Source organism: Mus caroli, chromosome 10 (genome assembly GCF_900094665.2).
Source record: "Mus caroli chromosome 10, CAROLI_EIJ_v1.1, whole genome shotgun sequence".
In the NCBI taxonomy this organism is placed as follows: Eukaryota; Metazoa; Chordata; class Mammalia; order Rodentia; family Muridae; genus Mus; species Mus caroli.
Genome location: NC_034579.1, coordinates 69,815,484 through 69,832,575, shown reverse-complemented (window position 1 = coordinate 69,832,575; position 17,092 = coordinate 69,815,484). Strand labels below are relative to the sequence as shown.

Sequence of the window (17,092 nt, the reverse complement as noted above, 5' to 3'; positions counted from 1 at the left end):
CTCTGAGGGGTCCTTTAACGACAAGGTGCAGACTGTTTGGCTCATGCTTCAGCAGATGAGCCCAGAGTGCTAGGCTTTCCAAGGACTCTGGCCTCCCAATCGTTTTAAAGATGGAGAAACTTGGGAAGACACAAACTGGGCATAATGATTTGCATATTGATGACAACTCTGAATTCATTGGCTGAGAACTGAAGAGGCGGAGCTTTTGGCAAGGGATTAAATCAGGGGACTCTACCTTTCGGTTTTTTTTTTTGTTTGTTTGTTTGTTTGTTTGTTTTGTTTTGTTCTGTTTTTGAGACAGGGTTTCTCTGTGTAGCCCTGGCTGTCCTGGAACTCACTCTGTAGACCAGGCTGGCCTTGAACTCAGAAATTTGCCTGCCTCTGCCTCCCAAGTGCTGGGATTAAAGGCGTGCGCCACCACTCCCGGCTGGACTCTACCTTTCATGAAAGGGATCTACACGTTTCTTTCACTATGTGTATGAACAGCAAGGAATTTCCCACCTTACAACCTTATAACCTTCATCAGATATGGAAACTGCGGGAACCTTGGCCTGGGACTAATGGTACATTTCTGTTCAAAAATTACATCTAAGGTACTTCTCTATCACAGTCCAAAGGGAGCTAAAATGTCAGAGGATGGAGAAGCTAATGCTCTCAGGTACAGGAAGGCCAACCTTGTCAAATGGCAGAGCTGAGATGCGAGTGACATCACAGGCCCACAGCATCCTTTGCTTCTTGTTGGTGGTGCTGGTCCATATCTTTGGCTTGTAGGTCCAGGAGGAATACCTTCGTTTTCCCATCTGGGAAGTGGGGACCATTGGGAATTCTAACAACACACTAGATAGGGCGGGCATACCTTTGAAGACATTCTGTTTTCAACTAAACCGGCCACAAGAGGACTAGCAGCCGCCCTCTACCACCTCCTCTGCCCACTCGGAGGAGGCCAGTTGTTTCCTCTGGCTCATTCCGTGCTAGATTCCAGTTGCAGGGCTCTTGGAACACAAGCCAGCTCCCCCTTTAGAAAGAAGGGCAAGGCTGCGGTATCCGCCCAGTGGGGGCGTGGCCACACTTGGCTTGGTAGGGATCCCTACTAGCCAGTCTGGGTTTTTTGATAGTCTGGCCAGTTACAGAAGTGGTTCCCGCCGCCTATGCCATGGTTCTGGAGCTGTACCTGGATCTGCTGTCGCAGCCCTGTCGCGCCATTTATATCTTCGCCAAGAAGAACAATATCCCGTTTCAGATGCATACGGTGGAGCTGCGCAAGGGTGGGCAGGGCCACGGCTTTGGGGATCTGAGAAACAGGGGAGGCAAGACGGACTTAGGGGATCTCTCTCTGTACTCTCCCCTTCCCAGGCCTTTTCTGGTTTAGAGACCACAATAGAAAGACACCAGAGAGAACCAGGGTTCAGGACTCCCGCCAACTCTGCTGTCCCTTGGAATAGACTCCCGCCAGGACCTGCTGAAACCGAATAGCGTGCAGACCTAGCAACAGAAACCGGCACGCAGTTAGGGCCTAGCTACAGGGACCTCCAGAAGAGTAGTGGGTGTAGGGCATAGCTAGGAGAACAAGTGTGGAGATCTGAGCAGTCACTCCTCGGATCGTTTCCCCCAGTGCTGAGATGGGCAGTACTACATAGAGCCATCCCTGCAAGTACCTTGCCTTTGCAACAGGCTCTCTCCGCCAACCTGGTCTGTTGGAATTCCTTTTGTCATTCCTTTTCTTGACTTTCTGTTTTCCCTTTCTTCGGTGCTCTCTGCCTCTCTTTGTGCTGCGGAGTATGCCAGGAACTTGGAGCCTCCTCCCTGCTGGCCGCTGAGGGAGCCCTGCGCTCTGACAAGACAGGGTTGTAGCAAAATGAAAGTGTTGCATAATGGGCTGTGGCCATCTCCATACTGTCTCACTGCTTGTCCCGCTCTGTCTGAAACCTCACATCTCTCTTCACGGTCACCTCTAGGTACAGTGTACTTAACCCCCCCCCCCCTTGCAGAGTATGGTGTAGGCCGGTGGGGGAGGGGGTGGTCCTGTGGAGGTGGGGTGAGGACGGGGGGGGGGGCGCTGATAAAAAGATGTTCAAGTAGGCTGTTAAAAATAAGCCTGTTGAGGGAGACAGGTTTCCATTAGGAAACGAAGGGAGAGTGAGAATCCCCCACTTGATCCGGGGCAATGGGAGCCACTGAGGACTGTGGGGCTGAGCGCAAGGCGGCAAACTTAGAAACTTACCTGAAGTGCATCAACAGGAAGAAAACCAATCCAGACCAGAAAGGGCTGCTAGCGGGCAAGTCCCACGAGGACCTGTCAAGCGTATGATACCTATTTTGTATCAAGGGCAAGGGGCCACCCCCTCTTCTCTCACAGGAGCCCTGCCTGCGCACCCCATTTAGGGAGTAGCCCAGTCCCAAGAAGAACCATGAATTTAGTGTTCAGCCTCCTGGACTTTGGCCCAGGCTATCAGAGACCCCCAGTGTTCTCCTCCCTCACGCTGGACTATATGCAGGTGAGCACCTCAGCGATGCGTTTGCCCGGGTGAACCCCATGAAGAGGGTACCAGCCATGATGGATGGTGGCTTCACCCTGTGTGAGAGGTAAGCAAGCCTGGGGCTTTTGCTAAGCTTTACTGGAAAGCAGCCTGTTCTAACCCCCTGTGTTCTAAACTAGGAAGCTAGCACTGGGAGGGGGGGAGGGGAGACGGCTCCCTGGTTAAGAGCACTTACTGCTCTTATAGAGGATTTGGATTTGGTCCCAGCAACCATACGAGGTGGCTCCCAAACACTTGTAACTCCAGTTCTAGAGACCCACTGCCCTCTTAGCATCTTGGGCACATGAACTCATGTAGATGCACTAGCAACTTAAAGCAGTGGGCTTCACCCTTCCTAATGCTGCAACTCCTTAATTCAGTTCCTCGTGTTGTGGTGACCCCCAACCAGAAAATTATTTTTGTTGCCACTTCCTAACTGTAATCTTTGTTGTTTAGTCAGGGAAGGAGTGACCTAGTGAATCTGCTCAATTTCAGGGACTTCCTGGAGCTATTTTGTGTTGTAGAAAAATTTTTTATTATTATGTTTTTGTGTATGGAGAGTATATTCTTTTTCTCTCTCTCTAAAGATTCATTTTTTATTTTATTTATATGAGTACATTATAACTGTCTTCAGACACATCAGAAGAGGGCACCCAATACCGTTACAGATGGTTGTGAGCTACCACGTGGGTGCTGGGAATTGAACTCATGACCTCTGGAAAAGCAGTCAGTGCACTTAACTGCTGAGCTATCACTCCAGCCCCCATGTTGTAGACATTTTTAATCCCAATCTGAGATTTCTACCCAGCCTTTGATTATTTAGTTCCCAAATAAAAGACACACAAGTTTTATTATTTACAATAGCCTTAAACAGCTCAAGAGATGGGCAGATATCTACCCTCTATGCTATTAGAATCTGCTTACATATCAATAACCCTGAGTTATTACTTACTATGTTTTATCTGGGCTGCTCTTAACTCCAGTTGGCCAACCCTCAGGGCCAGGTTTTCCTGAGCTCACCTAACCCATGGCGTCTTCTTCTTCCTCCTCATCTTCTTCTCCCCTGTCTGGTTCTCTCTTGACCACCCCCTCCATCCCCCTTGGGCCCAGAAACCCTAAAACCTGCCTATGTCTCTTCTGTCCAGCTATTGGCTGTCAGCATCATTATTTACCAATCAGAAATAATTTGGGGCAAGGTCACATAGCATCACTTGGTTCTACATACAGACTCTCTGTGGGGCAACCAGGTCTTGGGGGCCCTGCACTTAGCATTACAACACACAGCAAAAGACCAAACCTCAACAATTTTGAATTGTTTACTTTAGTATTTAACTAGCTTCCCTGTTAGGATAGGAAAACATATCCATCCCACCCTTCCTGGTCACTGTAAGCCAATCCCAGAGTGTTCTGAATTCTTGACTGAAAGTTTTCATATGACCACAACAGGCGTATCCAGTGTCCTTTAAGGTCCGTCTCCACCTCCCCAGTAGCGGGCATAATCCAAGGCAGGAAGAGAGTCCCAGGGAGCCTTGTTTGTTTCGTGGTTCTAGGATCTTACTGTGGGAAGGACTGGTGTCAGGATGCCCCAAGACCAAGCTCTCAGCATAAAGGAGATATATTTGTCCCAGAGGGAAAACAGGCAGGGGATAAGAAACTAGGACAGGAGACAGAGGACAAGGGAGAAGGGGAGAGAACAGGGGAGAGGGAAAGAGTATCTGTACTATAGAGACAAAGGGCTGCTTTTGGATAGAGAGGAGACAGACATGGCTGTGGGCAAATGGCAGTTTATAAAGGAAAAAGGGGACCAGCTCCTACCTCCTCCCCAGTCCCCTCTCCCCGAGTTAAGATGAGTTGATCTGTGTTGAGTGAGTTGTTTCGATTGGGCGTATTAATGAGGGCAGCCAAAAGGTGGCTTTCAATTGATAGTCTTCAGTACTTTGATAGCTGAACCTTGGTATTCAGCCTCAGGAAGAGGAAGTGGTCAAATAAGGGAAATGGACCTTGGCAGCTCACTTTAGGAATGTTATTTAATGGTTTAGCAAAGCAGAGGGGGATGGGAGAAGGGCAAAGCCTGTCAGAGCCCTGATTGCCATGCTCGGGGCCTGCTAGAGCCCCTCAACAGTGCCCCAAGTGTCTGAGTAAGACTTGGAAGATCCAAGCTGACCCTTAGCAGGAGTGACATGAGGAACAGAGCAGCCAGGTGTAATGCTCACGCCGGCAACCCTAGAGTTCCAGAGGCAGAAGCAGGAAGATTATGGATTTGAGGCTAGCCAAGGCTGTCTCAAAGAACAAAGGGAGGATTGGGAAAGGCTTTTAGAACTATCAGACCACCCAAGACTGTCTGTCAAAGCATGACAGTGAATATAGATTGAAGGAAAGCAAGCTTCCACAAAGCTCAGCTTAGATGCCCCTTCTCCAGGAGGCTGTCTGGTCCTATACTCAGAAATGCAACCCTGGAGGGGACACCGAGTTGCGGGATAGCCTCGGTGTGACCTCGGGAAAACAAGACCCAATTCTGACACTAAGAGAGAGCTCTGTGCCACTGGAAGCAAGGCAAGGCTATTCTTCTGAGACTACTTTCCACGTCTTGAAAAAGAGGCTCAGAATGACTCACTGTCAGAAAGATCAGACAAGGTAGGGATGGGAAGGGTGGCTCAGTGGTTAGGAGTACTGGCTGTTTTTCCAGAGATCCTAAGTTCAGTTCCCAGCAAATCATATGGCGACTATCTATAATGAGATCAGATGCCCTCTCAGGTGTACATGCAGACAGAGCACTCATGTCCATACAATATATACATAAGTAAATCTGTAAATAAAACGGGAAAGTAGGTACTGGGCATTGAGTCAACCCAGTGGTCTTTAACTGCCTGCCTTGTTCTCCTGCACACACAGTGTGGCTATCCTGCTTTACCTGGCACACAAGTATAAGGTTCCTGACCACTGGTACCCCCAAGACCTGCAGGCTCGCGCTCGTGTAGATGAGTACCTGGCATGGCAGCATACGGGCCTTCGGAGAAGCTGCCTCAGGGCCCTGTGGCATAAGGTAAGACCAGAAATGTGGGGGCCTGGGGAGGGGTGGTGGGAAGTGTCACCCCCGAGACACTCAGGCCACAGCAAGTTATTTTCAGTTTGGTATTGTCCAATGTCTTGCCTTTAACTTAATCCAGATTGTTGTTCAAAACAGTATGTATTTGAGACATACCATCTCAGCCCATACTTACCATCTATCATATGCATGCACTTTGGTCTTCTTGTATTTTAAGTTTGCCATACATTTGTTACTGTTACACCATTTGTTAACTGTGTATATAATCAGGCCACCTCATGCACATGAAGCTAGGTGGACAACTTCAGGAAACCTGTTCTCACCGTCCATCTTGGTGAGGCAGAACGTCTTTTGTTTCTGCTGCTGTGCTGTCTGACCTTTGTGTTCCTGTCTCGGGCTTCTCCTGTCTCTGCCTCCCATCTCTCGGTAGGAAAGCTGGGATTGCTCCACGTCTGGCTCCTTCTGTGGGTTCTGGGGGTTGAGCTGAGGTGCTCAGATTTGTCGGGCTTGCCCAGCTAGGACTTGCACTTTCTGAGCCATCTTCCAGGTTCTCTTACCGTTACTTAACTGTCCTCTTCAGCTTGGCTGGTAATGTAGCTGAGCGGCAGAGTACTTGTGTAACAAGCACAGCGTCCTAGTTGTTCAAGTCTCAGCACCAGTGTGTGTGTGTGCATGTGTGTGTGTGTTTGAGTGTGTGTCTATGTATGAGAGTCCATTGTATGTATGTGTCTGAATGTGTGTGTGTCAGAATGTGTGTGTCAGAATGTGTGTGTCTGTGTGTGTCAGAATGTGTATCTGAATGTGTGTGTGAGTGTGTGTGTGTGTGTGTATGCCTGAGTGTGTGGTGTGTGTATATGCCTGAGTGTGAGTGTGTGTGTACCTGAGTGTGTGTGTTTGAGTGTGTGTCTGAATGTATGTGTGTATGCCTGAGTGTGTGTATGTGTGTGTGTGTGCCTGAGTGTGTGTGTATATGCCTGAGTGTGAATGTGTGTGTGTGCCTAACTCTGTGTGTGTGTGTCTGAGTGTGTGTGTATATGCCTGAGTGTGAGTGTGTGTGTGCCTGAGTGTGGGTGTGTTTGAGTGTATGTGTCTGAATGTATGTGTGTATGCCTGAGTGTGTGTTTGAGTGTGTGTGTGTGTATGCCTGTGTGTGTGTGTCCTTTGTCCACTCATTTCAGCACCCAGGTCCTCTGTGGGTCTGCTTCTGGTGCTTGTTTGTCCTGCTGCCTATTGCAGGCCATGTTTTCCTCCTTTCTCACATGTTTCCTGCGTTATTGGTCCATGTGTAGATCGCAGACCAGCACAGCTGAAAGTAATACAAAGGGATCTTTTTCTTAAAGTCAGAGAACCCAATCCTACCTTCTGGAAGGTAGGACTGGCTCACCAACTCTCACCAGCAGGTCTTTGAAATCTTCTTTTTAATTTTGGCATTTCTCACTGTCTTAGCTTTGACCTTACTGGTTCTTTGGTTGTGTCTAGGTTATTGTTAACCTTTAATAATCCTTTTTTTTTTTTGAGACATGGAAATTCCATGTATTTAACCCCCCACATCTCAAACTTTCTCTGAGGGCATCCTCGACAGCTATCTTAGCGAGTGTTCTAAAGGGAGCCTGGGCAGGAAGGTTAGGTCGCCCTGCTAAGAGCGAGGAGCTAGTGTGTGATGGAGACAGGCTGGAGATGGGTGCTGGGGATGGCTGGTGGGTAGTGTGAGGACGCTTAGCTTTGTGCACTGAGCCGCGTGCTTTGAAATACATGCTGTGAAACTGGAATTGCTGATGTCAAAGTCAAACAAGATAGGGTTAGCAAAGGTGGTGAAAGAGGAGCCTTTGAGAGCTGGTATAGTGGTGGAAGCCTGTAATCTCAGCATTCAGAACTGAGGCAAGGGGATGGTTGTGAGCTTGAGGTCAGCCCAGGCCCCAGATAGTTGTTGTCCTTCTTCCTCCTCCTTTTCATCACCATCACCACCACCATCATCATCATCTCTTTCCTCTCCTTCACCTCCTCCCCTACCTCTCTTTCCTTATTTATAGTCTTCTCACCCTGAGCTGTATTATCCTCATATTCTCACCCTGAGCTGTATTATTCTCATATTCTCACCCTGAGCTGTAGTATCCTCATATTCTTACCCTGAGCTGTAGTGTCCTCATATTCTCACCCTGAGCTGTAGTATCCTCATATTCTCATCCTGAGCTGTAGTATCCTCATATTCTCACCCTGAGCTGTATTATCCTCATATTCTCACCCTGAGCTGTAGTATCCTCATATTCTCACCCTGAGCTGTAGTATCCTCATATTCTCACCCTGAGCTGTAGTATCCTCATATTCTCACCCTGAGCTGTAGTGTCCTCATATTCTCACCCTGAGCTGTAGTATCCTCATATTCTCACCTTGAGCTGTAGTATTCTCATATTCTCACCCTGAGCTGTAGTATCCTCATATTCTCACCCTGAGCTGTAGTATCCTCAGCGCTCAGCATTTGGAGATGGATTTTTATTACGAATTCTATGTAGCTCAGTCTACCCAGGAAACTATGACCCCTAAGCAAGAGCAGAAAAGCAAGAGCCCAGGAAGCCTGTTGTTTCCCAGGTCCTGGGATTGTATCTCTAGCCTGCCTGGTGCCCACGTTACCCTCTCTTGCACTGCCTGGAGCTTGCTGCCCTCTTTCGTCTCCCCCTAGAGGGGATAGGATGACAAATGGTCTGACTTTAACAGGTCACGTTTGATTCTCTGCAGAACTGACAGGAAGCCAGTGCTGATCAATCTTGTATGCAGTACGGTATATATAGCCCATGTGTTTTCAGGCTTTAGAGCAATCTCTTTGCGTTAGCAATCCAAGCCTGAGAGGCAATGCTGGTTTCCTTTTTAGCCTGGCAAGCTAACGGAAAAATTATTAACCTCTGTATGGGAAGTCTGGAGTTGTTAGTGATTTGGGAAATGTTACAGCAATTTCCCCACTTCAGCGAAGAGAGAGAGAGAGAGAGAGAGAGAGAGAGACAGAGAGACAGAGAGACAGAGAGACAGAGACAGAGAGAGAGAGGAAAATTGAATGACCTTTGTGTAAACATTTTGGTAGGTGTTATGATGGTTGATCTCAGTTGTCAACTTGCTGGGATCTAGAATTAGCAGAGTGGGGAACATCTGGGAATATCTGGGAACATCTGGGAACATCTGGGAGGGACTTATCTTGATTAGGTTAATCCCATTGAAAAGATTTCCCACTGTGGGCTGCACTGTTTCCTAGGCTGGGATTATATTTTTAGAAAGAGAAAAGAAAAAAAAACAAAAACCAAAAAAAAAAAAAAAAACCGGCGCCTGAAGTGATGGCTTAGTAGTTAAGAGCACCGGCTTCTCTTCCAGAGACCCCAAGTTGGAGTTCCAGCACTGACAGGGCTGTTGAGGTTCGAAAGGATTTGACTTCCTCTTGTAGCCTCTGTGGGCCCTATACGTATATGGTGCACAGACATACATATGACAAAATACCCACACACATAAAAAGAAAAATAAAACCTCAAAAAATAAAATAAAAAAGTAAAGAGCAGGAGAGAGAAAATGATCTGAGGTACATTCGTCACTCTCAGTGTGGACACAGTGTGACCTCAGTGTGGACACAGCGTGACAGTGTGGACACAGTGTGACCTCAGTGTGGACACAGTGTGACCGGGTCCCTCAGGTTCCTGCTGCCATGACATCCGTTGCACCAGCTGTACCCTGGAACCATGGGTCTCACTCCCTTAAGTTGCTTTGCAGAGTGATCTATCACAGCTCCGGGAAAAGTCAGATGGGTGCCATCTAGCTGCCTGTGGCTCTGGTTAACGAGTAACATGGACCCACTTTTATTAGGTGACCTGAGCCAGCCATTCTTCAGTGACACAGCGGTTCTAAGCCGGAGGTAGGACAGCTGGAGTCCCGAGATCCTGCATGAGCCGGGTCTGTGTCAAGCGGGCTTATTGAGAAGCACAGCATCTTCCGTACTATTTCCAGGCGAGACATGAAAAGAGTCAGCAGAAACTCTCATACAGTGGAACAAAGTCAGCAGCAGGCTGATCAGAACCATGTTGCTCAAAGGGAACACAAAGTCTCAAGAGTGTGACAGGCTGAGTACACAGTGGCCTTGAGACTGGGCAAGTTCAGTCTCTTCACAGAGAAGAGCCAAACTCCCAGGATTAGAAGCCTTAACTCTTTCAAGGTCTGACCCCAAGCTGACCTTGACAAGTCTGTTCCTGGGCAAGGGTACAAAACGAGGTTCATTTTGTCCTTTCAGTGGGGCCTCTGAGGAAGCCTTGGGTGGTCGATCCAGCTCTCAACTACAGTGATACATATAGTAAAGCCATCGTGTCTGGCTCTGAGTGAAATGTTTCAGCGAAACCTTTGCTTTATCTGGGTTAATCCGGAGACTCTGAGAAATTGTTTTGAGAGACTCTTTGAACTTTGAAGAAGTGCTCTCTCTCTCTCCCCCCCCCACCCCCGCCCCGGAAAGTCTGCTCTTGGTGCTACATGAGAGCTTACAGCTGCACAGATCTTGGTCCTAAGACACTCCTGGCAAACCTGGAGTTCTTACTTTGGATTATGGCTACCCCTGGTCAAAAGGGACTGAGATTTGTCTGTGTGGGTTTTCTGCTCTCAGGGGCAGCAGAATAAGACAACTTTGGTAGTTGGAACCTTTCCCAGCCTCAGTTAACCATGTATTATGCTTGAAAGTAAACTGGAGAGAGCTGGCTGGATACCAGTCTTTCCAGGAAGGCTGCGCCCCTCTGCTCTTTTGAGAGATGAAGGCTTAGAGTCTTGGTGAGCTTCTCTCTCTACGGAGGCACCTAGGACCAATATCAGCAATGCTCAACAATTACACTTTTGGATTGTTTGAAGCTAGACAGCATGGAAGTTAGAGCAAACCACTTCATTAGAACACTGCTGAGAAGACTGTCCTTAGAGACCCAAGGATCATGCCTTTGTCACAGCCCAGTTGGATATACATTCAAAAGATGATTTTAGCTGAGTTCAGTCATGGTGCAAGCTTGTAATCCCAGCACTTGGGAGGTGGAGGCAGGAAGATTGTGAGTTGGATATAACCTGGGCTAAATAGTATGACCCTTTCTTTAAAAGAGTGGAGAAGGGAGAGCATCTTAGGACAACTGTTAAAGGTGGGAAAGATTGGGCATCAGAAGCCAACAATTAAGTTACTTTTATAAACTTTACATTTAATATTTAATAATTAATGTTATATTATATTTATATAATAAAGGACTCTGTTTTGGATCTGGGTGTGGTGGTATACACCTGACAAGGCTCCTGGAAGGTAGCAGCAGAGGTAAACACAGAAGGATATAGAGGTCAAGGGTCAAGCTCAGCTCTGTACATAGCCTGGGCCATCTGAAGCTCTGTCTCAAAATAGGAACAAAACCAAACCTCTGGTTTGGGTCAAATAAAATATGTCCCACAAGACCCCATGGTCTTTCAGCCGTTAACTACCGTGTGGGACCTGAGCCATTATGCTATGGGGGAAAAATCAAGTTTATAGAATAATCCTAGTGGGGAAATGCCAGGAAGGCCACTAAATTTCTTACCTAGCCTGTTCCAACCGCCCAGAGTTCAGTCCTGGGACTTTTGTGACCAACCTGGTGGCTCTCCACTATGCACCGAGGAATGGATTTTCTTGTGGCGTTTTTTCAGACCTGCTTGGTCTTACTCATCCCCTCCCCCACCACACTTTCTTCTCCTAATCAGCTCTTGCTGGTCCTCTGCCCCTCCCCCATAATTAGTTAATGAATGAATTTTGAGACAGGGTTTTCCTGTGTAGCCTTGGCTGTCCTGGAGCTCACTCTGTAGACCAGGCTGGCCTCGAACACAGAGATCCATCCACCTCTGCCTCCTGAGTGCTGGGATCAAGATGAGCACCGCCATGCCTGGCTTGGGTTTGATTTTTTTTATAAAGGTAAAAGATTTGGATCTAGTTTTATTCTTTTACAAATGGGTATCTACTTTTCTCAGCGCTGTTTATTGAAGTGTCTTTTTCTCCTACTTATGTTTTTAGCCCTTTCATTAAGAATTAGGAGGCTGTAGCTCTGTGGGTTTGTTTCTGGGTCTTCTATTTTGTTACACTGGCAGAATGGCTGCTTTCCTGCCAGTGCCATACTGTTTTTGTTACTGTAGCTCTGTAGGTTAGTCTGACACCAGGTACTGTGACCCCTTCACTGTTGCTCTTCTGCTGGGATTGCTTCCAGGTGAACTTTAGTTTGCCTTGTCCCTCGGTTGTACGAAGAAGCTGTCTGAGTGACTTACATTATTCATGTCGTTAAAATACTTATGATGTTTGCAAGTCAAAGCGATCACTTTATTCTTAATCCTGAGTGACCCATGACCATGGTCCCTAACCTGACTTCTTTCCTCAAAAATATTAGATCTATTTATTCTTCGGGTCCCCATTTAAGTCATTAATAAAGTGTCGTCTTTTCTGAGGTCCAGCCAAGCAGAGATGGTGAAAGGAGGACTATTTATTTGTAGACAAAAATGTCACTTGGGGATTCCCCTGTGGGTCTGGGCAGGCCACCAAGGAAGAGGCACAGAAATAAAAGGCAGTCCTGACATTGGGAGGCATGGTCGTCCCCCCCCCCGCACCCCCCCCCAGCTCAGCTGGTTCCAATTCCTTATTTTCCCTCCTAGGTGATGTTCCCTGTTTTCCTCGGTGAACAAATACCTCCTGAGACGCTGGCAGCCACATTGGCAGAACTGGATGTTAACCTACAGGTGCTTGAAGACAAGTTCCTCCAGGACAAAGACTTCCTTGTTGGGCCCCACATCTCCCTGGCCGACTTGGTGGCCATCACAGAGCTGATGCATGTGAGTGCTGTAAGAATGGTGGCTGCTGTGGTAATTGTTAAATCTCCATCAGGGGTTTCTACCTCACCTTGATCATTCAGTTTCTAGATAAAAGACACAAAGCTTTTATATTTATAATGTGCTCGCTAGCCTTTAATGCACTAGAGCTGGGCAGACATCTACCCTCTAAGCTATTATAATCTACTTCCCCATCCGTAACTCCAAGTTATAACTTGCCCCGTCCCACCTGGGCAGTTCTTCAATTGCAGCCCTCATGGCCATGTTTTCATGACTCACCTACCCCATGGCATCTTCTCCTCTATCCACCTTCTCTCCTCTAGTGGTCTCCTGCCTCAGACCCCAAGTCGGGGAACCTATCTCTGTTCTGCCAAGCTATAGGCTGTTGGCATCTTTATTCAGTCAATAGATTTAAATTAAGGAGCAAGGTCACATAGCATCATTTGGTGTATGTGTGGATTCTCTCATCCTTGGGGCAGCCAGATCTTGGGGGCCACTATTAGCATTATAATACATAGTCAAAGACCAACCTCAACAAATGGGTCCATAAGATACAGGGAATTCTGGCTAGTTAGAGAAGTCCCATTTTTGCTATCCTCACTAGTTGTAGGAGGATATGCAAATGTGTGGAGACTCCTTCCAGATTTGTAATGTCTGTCTTTGCTTTCATTGATTGTTCTTGGTTGCTTTTCTATTAATGTGATAAACCACTAAACCAAACACAACTTAGGGTGGAAAAGATTCATTTGGCTTACAGTTTACACTCTATCATGGGGGGAAGCCAAGGCAAGATACTCAAGGCAGGAGCTTGAAGCAGAAATCAGGGAGGAATGTTGCTTATTGGCTTACTGGTTTTCCCTACAGCCTTTCTTATACAGCACAGGCCCATCACCAGGGATGGTGCCATACACTATGTACTGAGTCCTCCTACATCAATCAGCAGCCAAGAAAACACCTCACAGACATGCCCACAGGCCGTTCTGAGGGAGACAATTCCTCAGAAGAAATTTTCTCTTCCTAGGTGTATCTATTCTTGTGTGAAGTAGGAAAAAAAAACAAAAAACAAAAACCCAACCAGTACAATGTACTCCTTATCAGCCTGTCCCACAGACACATCAATGTTTAACCACAGTCTTTCATTTCTTTTATCCCTACGATCTCAGGTTAGTATTGCAAAACACAGTACAATTTTAAGAGTCTCAAAGTCTTTTTAAAAGCCCAAATGATTTCAGAATACAAGTTCTCTTTAAAAATCCAGAGTCTCTTAACTTTGGGATACCATAAAGCCCACCAAATAAATCACAGCATTTCTTGTACCACAAGGGAAGAAGCAAGGCACAGTTACAATCAGACTGAAACTAAACCAAGATCCTACGGCATACGACATTCCATGTCTGACATCTCTGACTCACTGGAGACCTACTGGGCTCTAAAGGGCTTGGGCTGTATAGACAGACCATATAGCTTGTCTTGTTGGCTTGATCAGGAATCATGCCATATCTGTCACTGTCCTTGACAGTCACCCCATAGTCCTGCCATCTTTAACATTCTGTTACCACTAAAACTTCACTCTCACCAATGTCCTTTTCTGGTTCCATAGAGTGCCAAGCCTCAGTTGTTCTTAATGACCCCTTCATGCCTTCAGAACTTGTACCGTGTGGGAGACTCCTACACATTATTTTTCAAGTTCTGCTGCCAGCTTTGCGAACAGCCTTGGCCCACGTTACTACTGGGCCACAGCTTCTATGTATTGACCCTGAGGAAAATACTTCCCAGAAGACATTCCCTCAATGACACTGGGCTGATAAACTACAGCTGCGTTTTCAGTCCTAACTAACCAGTAGCCATTGTCCCACGGAAGCTTAGAATGTTTCACTTCTGCAGATTATTAATATGCCACACGAGTGGCCCTCACAGAATCTTCGAGGGACTCTCAGACTTCCCTTTGAAACTTTATGAACCAGGTCTCCACCATCGGTGTGTCTTGCAACAATGGCATCTTTCAAGCTATCATAGAACAGCTCATTGATCTCTTGACTACTCAATGATTTTTTTATAGGCCCGAAGTTCCAAATGCTTTTCCAACCCTTCCCTCCTAAAACAACGTGGTCAGGTCAGTTACAGCAACCCTATACCTCTGGTACCAATTTGTTATTCTAGTTTGCTTTCCTGTTGTTGTGATAAATATCATGATAAAAACAACTTGGTGGAGGAAATGAGTTAACTTCAGTGTATAGGCTACCATCCATTATCAAGGGAAACCAGGGCAGGAGCTCCAGGCAAGACTTAGAGGCAGGAGCTGAAGCAGAAATATCAGTGGGAAAACTCTGCATACTGGCTTGCTCTGGCTTCACATTCAGCTCTCTTATATTGTCTAAGTCCATCTTTCCAGAATTAACACCACTATATGGACTAAGCCCCCATATAGACATTCCTACAAGCCAATCCGATGGAGGCAATCCCTCAGTTGAGTTCTCTCTTTCTATATCTGTCAAGTTAAGAAGCAAAATTAGCTGTAAATTCTATTCCCTTCTTGATATAGCCTGTAGGTGGTGGCTGCTCAGTCTTTGAAGGGCATCCCAGGCTGGCTGCATGGTACCAGCGAGTGGAGGCAGCTGTGGGGAAGGACCTCTTCCGGGAAGCCCATGAAGTCATCCTGAAGGTGAAGGACTGTCCCCCTGCTGACCTCATCATAAAGCAGAAGCTGATGCCCAGAGTGCTGGCCATGATCCAGTGACGTCAGACGCTTCATCCCTGTACCAGCTGCGGCAGTTCACAACTGGCTTGCATTACACTGGGGATGCACCTCACTCCTCACACCATGATGGCTTTCAGGCTCAGCTCCATATTCACCCTTTTTCTGTGATAGCCACACATGACCTCAACTATAATCATTACTTTCCCCTGGAGTCTGGGTAATAAACTGGGCTTGATTTGGGCTTTAATTTCTCCGTGTTGTTTCTTTAACCCTCTTCCTCTAATCCCGTTCAGTTGTCTTCCCGAAAGACAGCTCCGTTTCCCAGGCTTTGGGGATCGTTGACCCTCTCATGGTTGCCACCAACCATGAAGTCACAGCTAGGCATGGTAGCTCTTGCATGGGATCCAGCACTCAGAAGGGATGAAACAAGGGAGGAGAAGGAGAATCACTGAGAACTCAGGGCCAGCCTGGGCTACATATTGAGATCCATGCTAGCCTGGGATATAGTGTGAGATTGTATCTCAATGAAACAGAACAACAAAAACAGACAGCAAGCCAAATCACAGTCGCCTTCCAGACTTCTGGATCTGGGAGAATGAAATCACAGATGCCTCAGCTGCAGGCATGGGAATGCATTATTTGGCCAGAGCAGCCTCTTGAACATGGTCCCTTCATAGGATCATCAAACCTTCCTGACCTGCAGAATTGGTCAAGAGGAGGAAATACCTCCAGTCGCAATCCTGGTCAGAGGTCATGCTCAAAACTCTTGGGTACAAACTGTGATTAGGAATGAAGGGCTTGCCAGGCAGTGGTGGTGCATGTCTTTAGTCCCAGCACTTGGGAGGCAGAGGCAGGCAGATTTCTGAGTTCAAGGCCAGCCTGGTCTACAGAGAAACCCTGTCTCAGGGAGTAAAAAAGAAAAAAAAAAAAGGGATGAAGGGCTCAGTTGTGTTCTGGGATAGTATTCTAGTTGGGGGTGAGGGAGTGGACAGGAAGGAAGCTGAAAGACTGGATGTTGCTGTAGTTGGGGGTGGAGATGGGGAGAGATAGACAAAGGTGACTTGTGGAGAACTGTTACACACTAAAGGGAAGAGGTGGGGAAATGAAGGGGTCTCTCCCTTTCAGTTTAGAGAGGTCAGCTTCCACTATGGCAAACAGACATTAAACTAGGGGATAGGTATTCCTTAGAGAGAACGTCTGGTCGGGAGGTAGGATGTGGGGGGAATACTCTAGAATGAACTGGGGACCTGGGAGGTGAGAGACTCTCGGGACTCAAGAGGGAGGGACTTTGGATGAAGGGCTCTACAGTGGGGAGGGAAACTTGTAGAGTCAAGACAGGACATTAAGTGGAGGGAAGGGATTCTCATCCCAGAGTCAAAAGTTCTGACTCAGAATTCTTGCAGTCTGAAGGAACTGCAGGGACAAAAATGGACAAGAGCCTGAGAGAAAGGAGGTCCAGTGACAGGCCCAACTTGGGATCCAGCTCAAGGAGAGGCCCCAGGGCCTGACATTATTACTGATGCTATGGTGTGCTTACAGACAAGAACCTAGCATGACTGCCCTCTGAGAGGCCCAACAAGCAGCTGAAAGAGTCAGATGCAGACACAAGCACCCAACCAATGGACAGAAGCTTCGGCCCCCTGTGAATTGGGGAAAAGCTGGAAGAAGCTAAGGAGGAGGGGCAGCCCCATGGGAAGACTGGCAGTCTCAACTGACCTGGACCTCTGAGATCTCTCAGACACCAAGCCACCAACCAGGCAGCATACACTAGCTGGTTCGAGGCCCCTGACATATACAACAGAGGACTGCCTGGTCTGGCCTCAGTGAGGGACTTGAGGCCCCAGGGAGTGAGGAGGTCTGGTGATGTGGGGGTGGGGTGGGGACATCCTCTTGGAGAGGAGGGGTAGAGGAGACAGGAGATGGGGAGTGGTGGTAGTGGGGTTGACCTGGAGGAGGATGAAGACTGAACTGTAAAAAGGGGTTAAAGAATTTAAAAAAAAA

At 47.4% G+C, this 17,092-nt stretch overlaps 1 protein-coding gene across 2 annotated transcripts; it reads left to right on the top strand.

Annotated features, from left to right (window-relative positions):
* Positions 1-1,070: 1,070 nt before the first annotated feature.
* LOC110303154 (glutathione S-transferase theta-1) lies at positions 1,071-15,338 on the top strand. Of its 2 annotated transcripts, XM_029482779.1 has the most exons (6): positions 1,187-1,265; positions 1,786-1,955; positions 2,496-2,583; positions 5,409-5,559; positions 12,220-12,396; positions 14,936-15,338. In XM_029482779.1, the coding sequence occupies exons 2-6, from the start codon at positions 1,856-1,858 to the stop codon at positions 15,128-15,130; spliced, it is 711 nt and encodes a 236-aa protein (XP_029338639.1). In that variant the 5' UTR covers positions 1,187-1,265; positions 1,786-1,855; the 3' UTR covers positions 15,131-15,338. The 2 variants fall into 2 exon arrangements, with proteins under 2 accessions (XP_021029780.1, XP_029338639.1); XM_021174121.2 differs by lacking the exon at positions 1,786-1,955 and having other exon boundaries at positions 1,071-1,265.
* Positions 15,339-17,092: the final 1,754 nt, after the last annotated feature.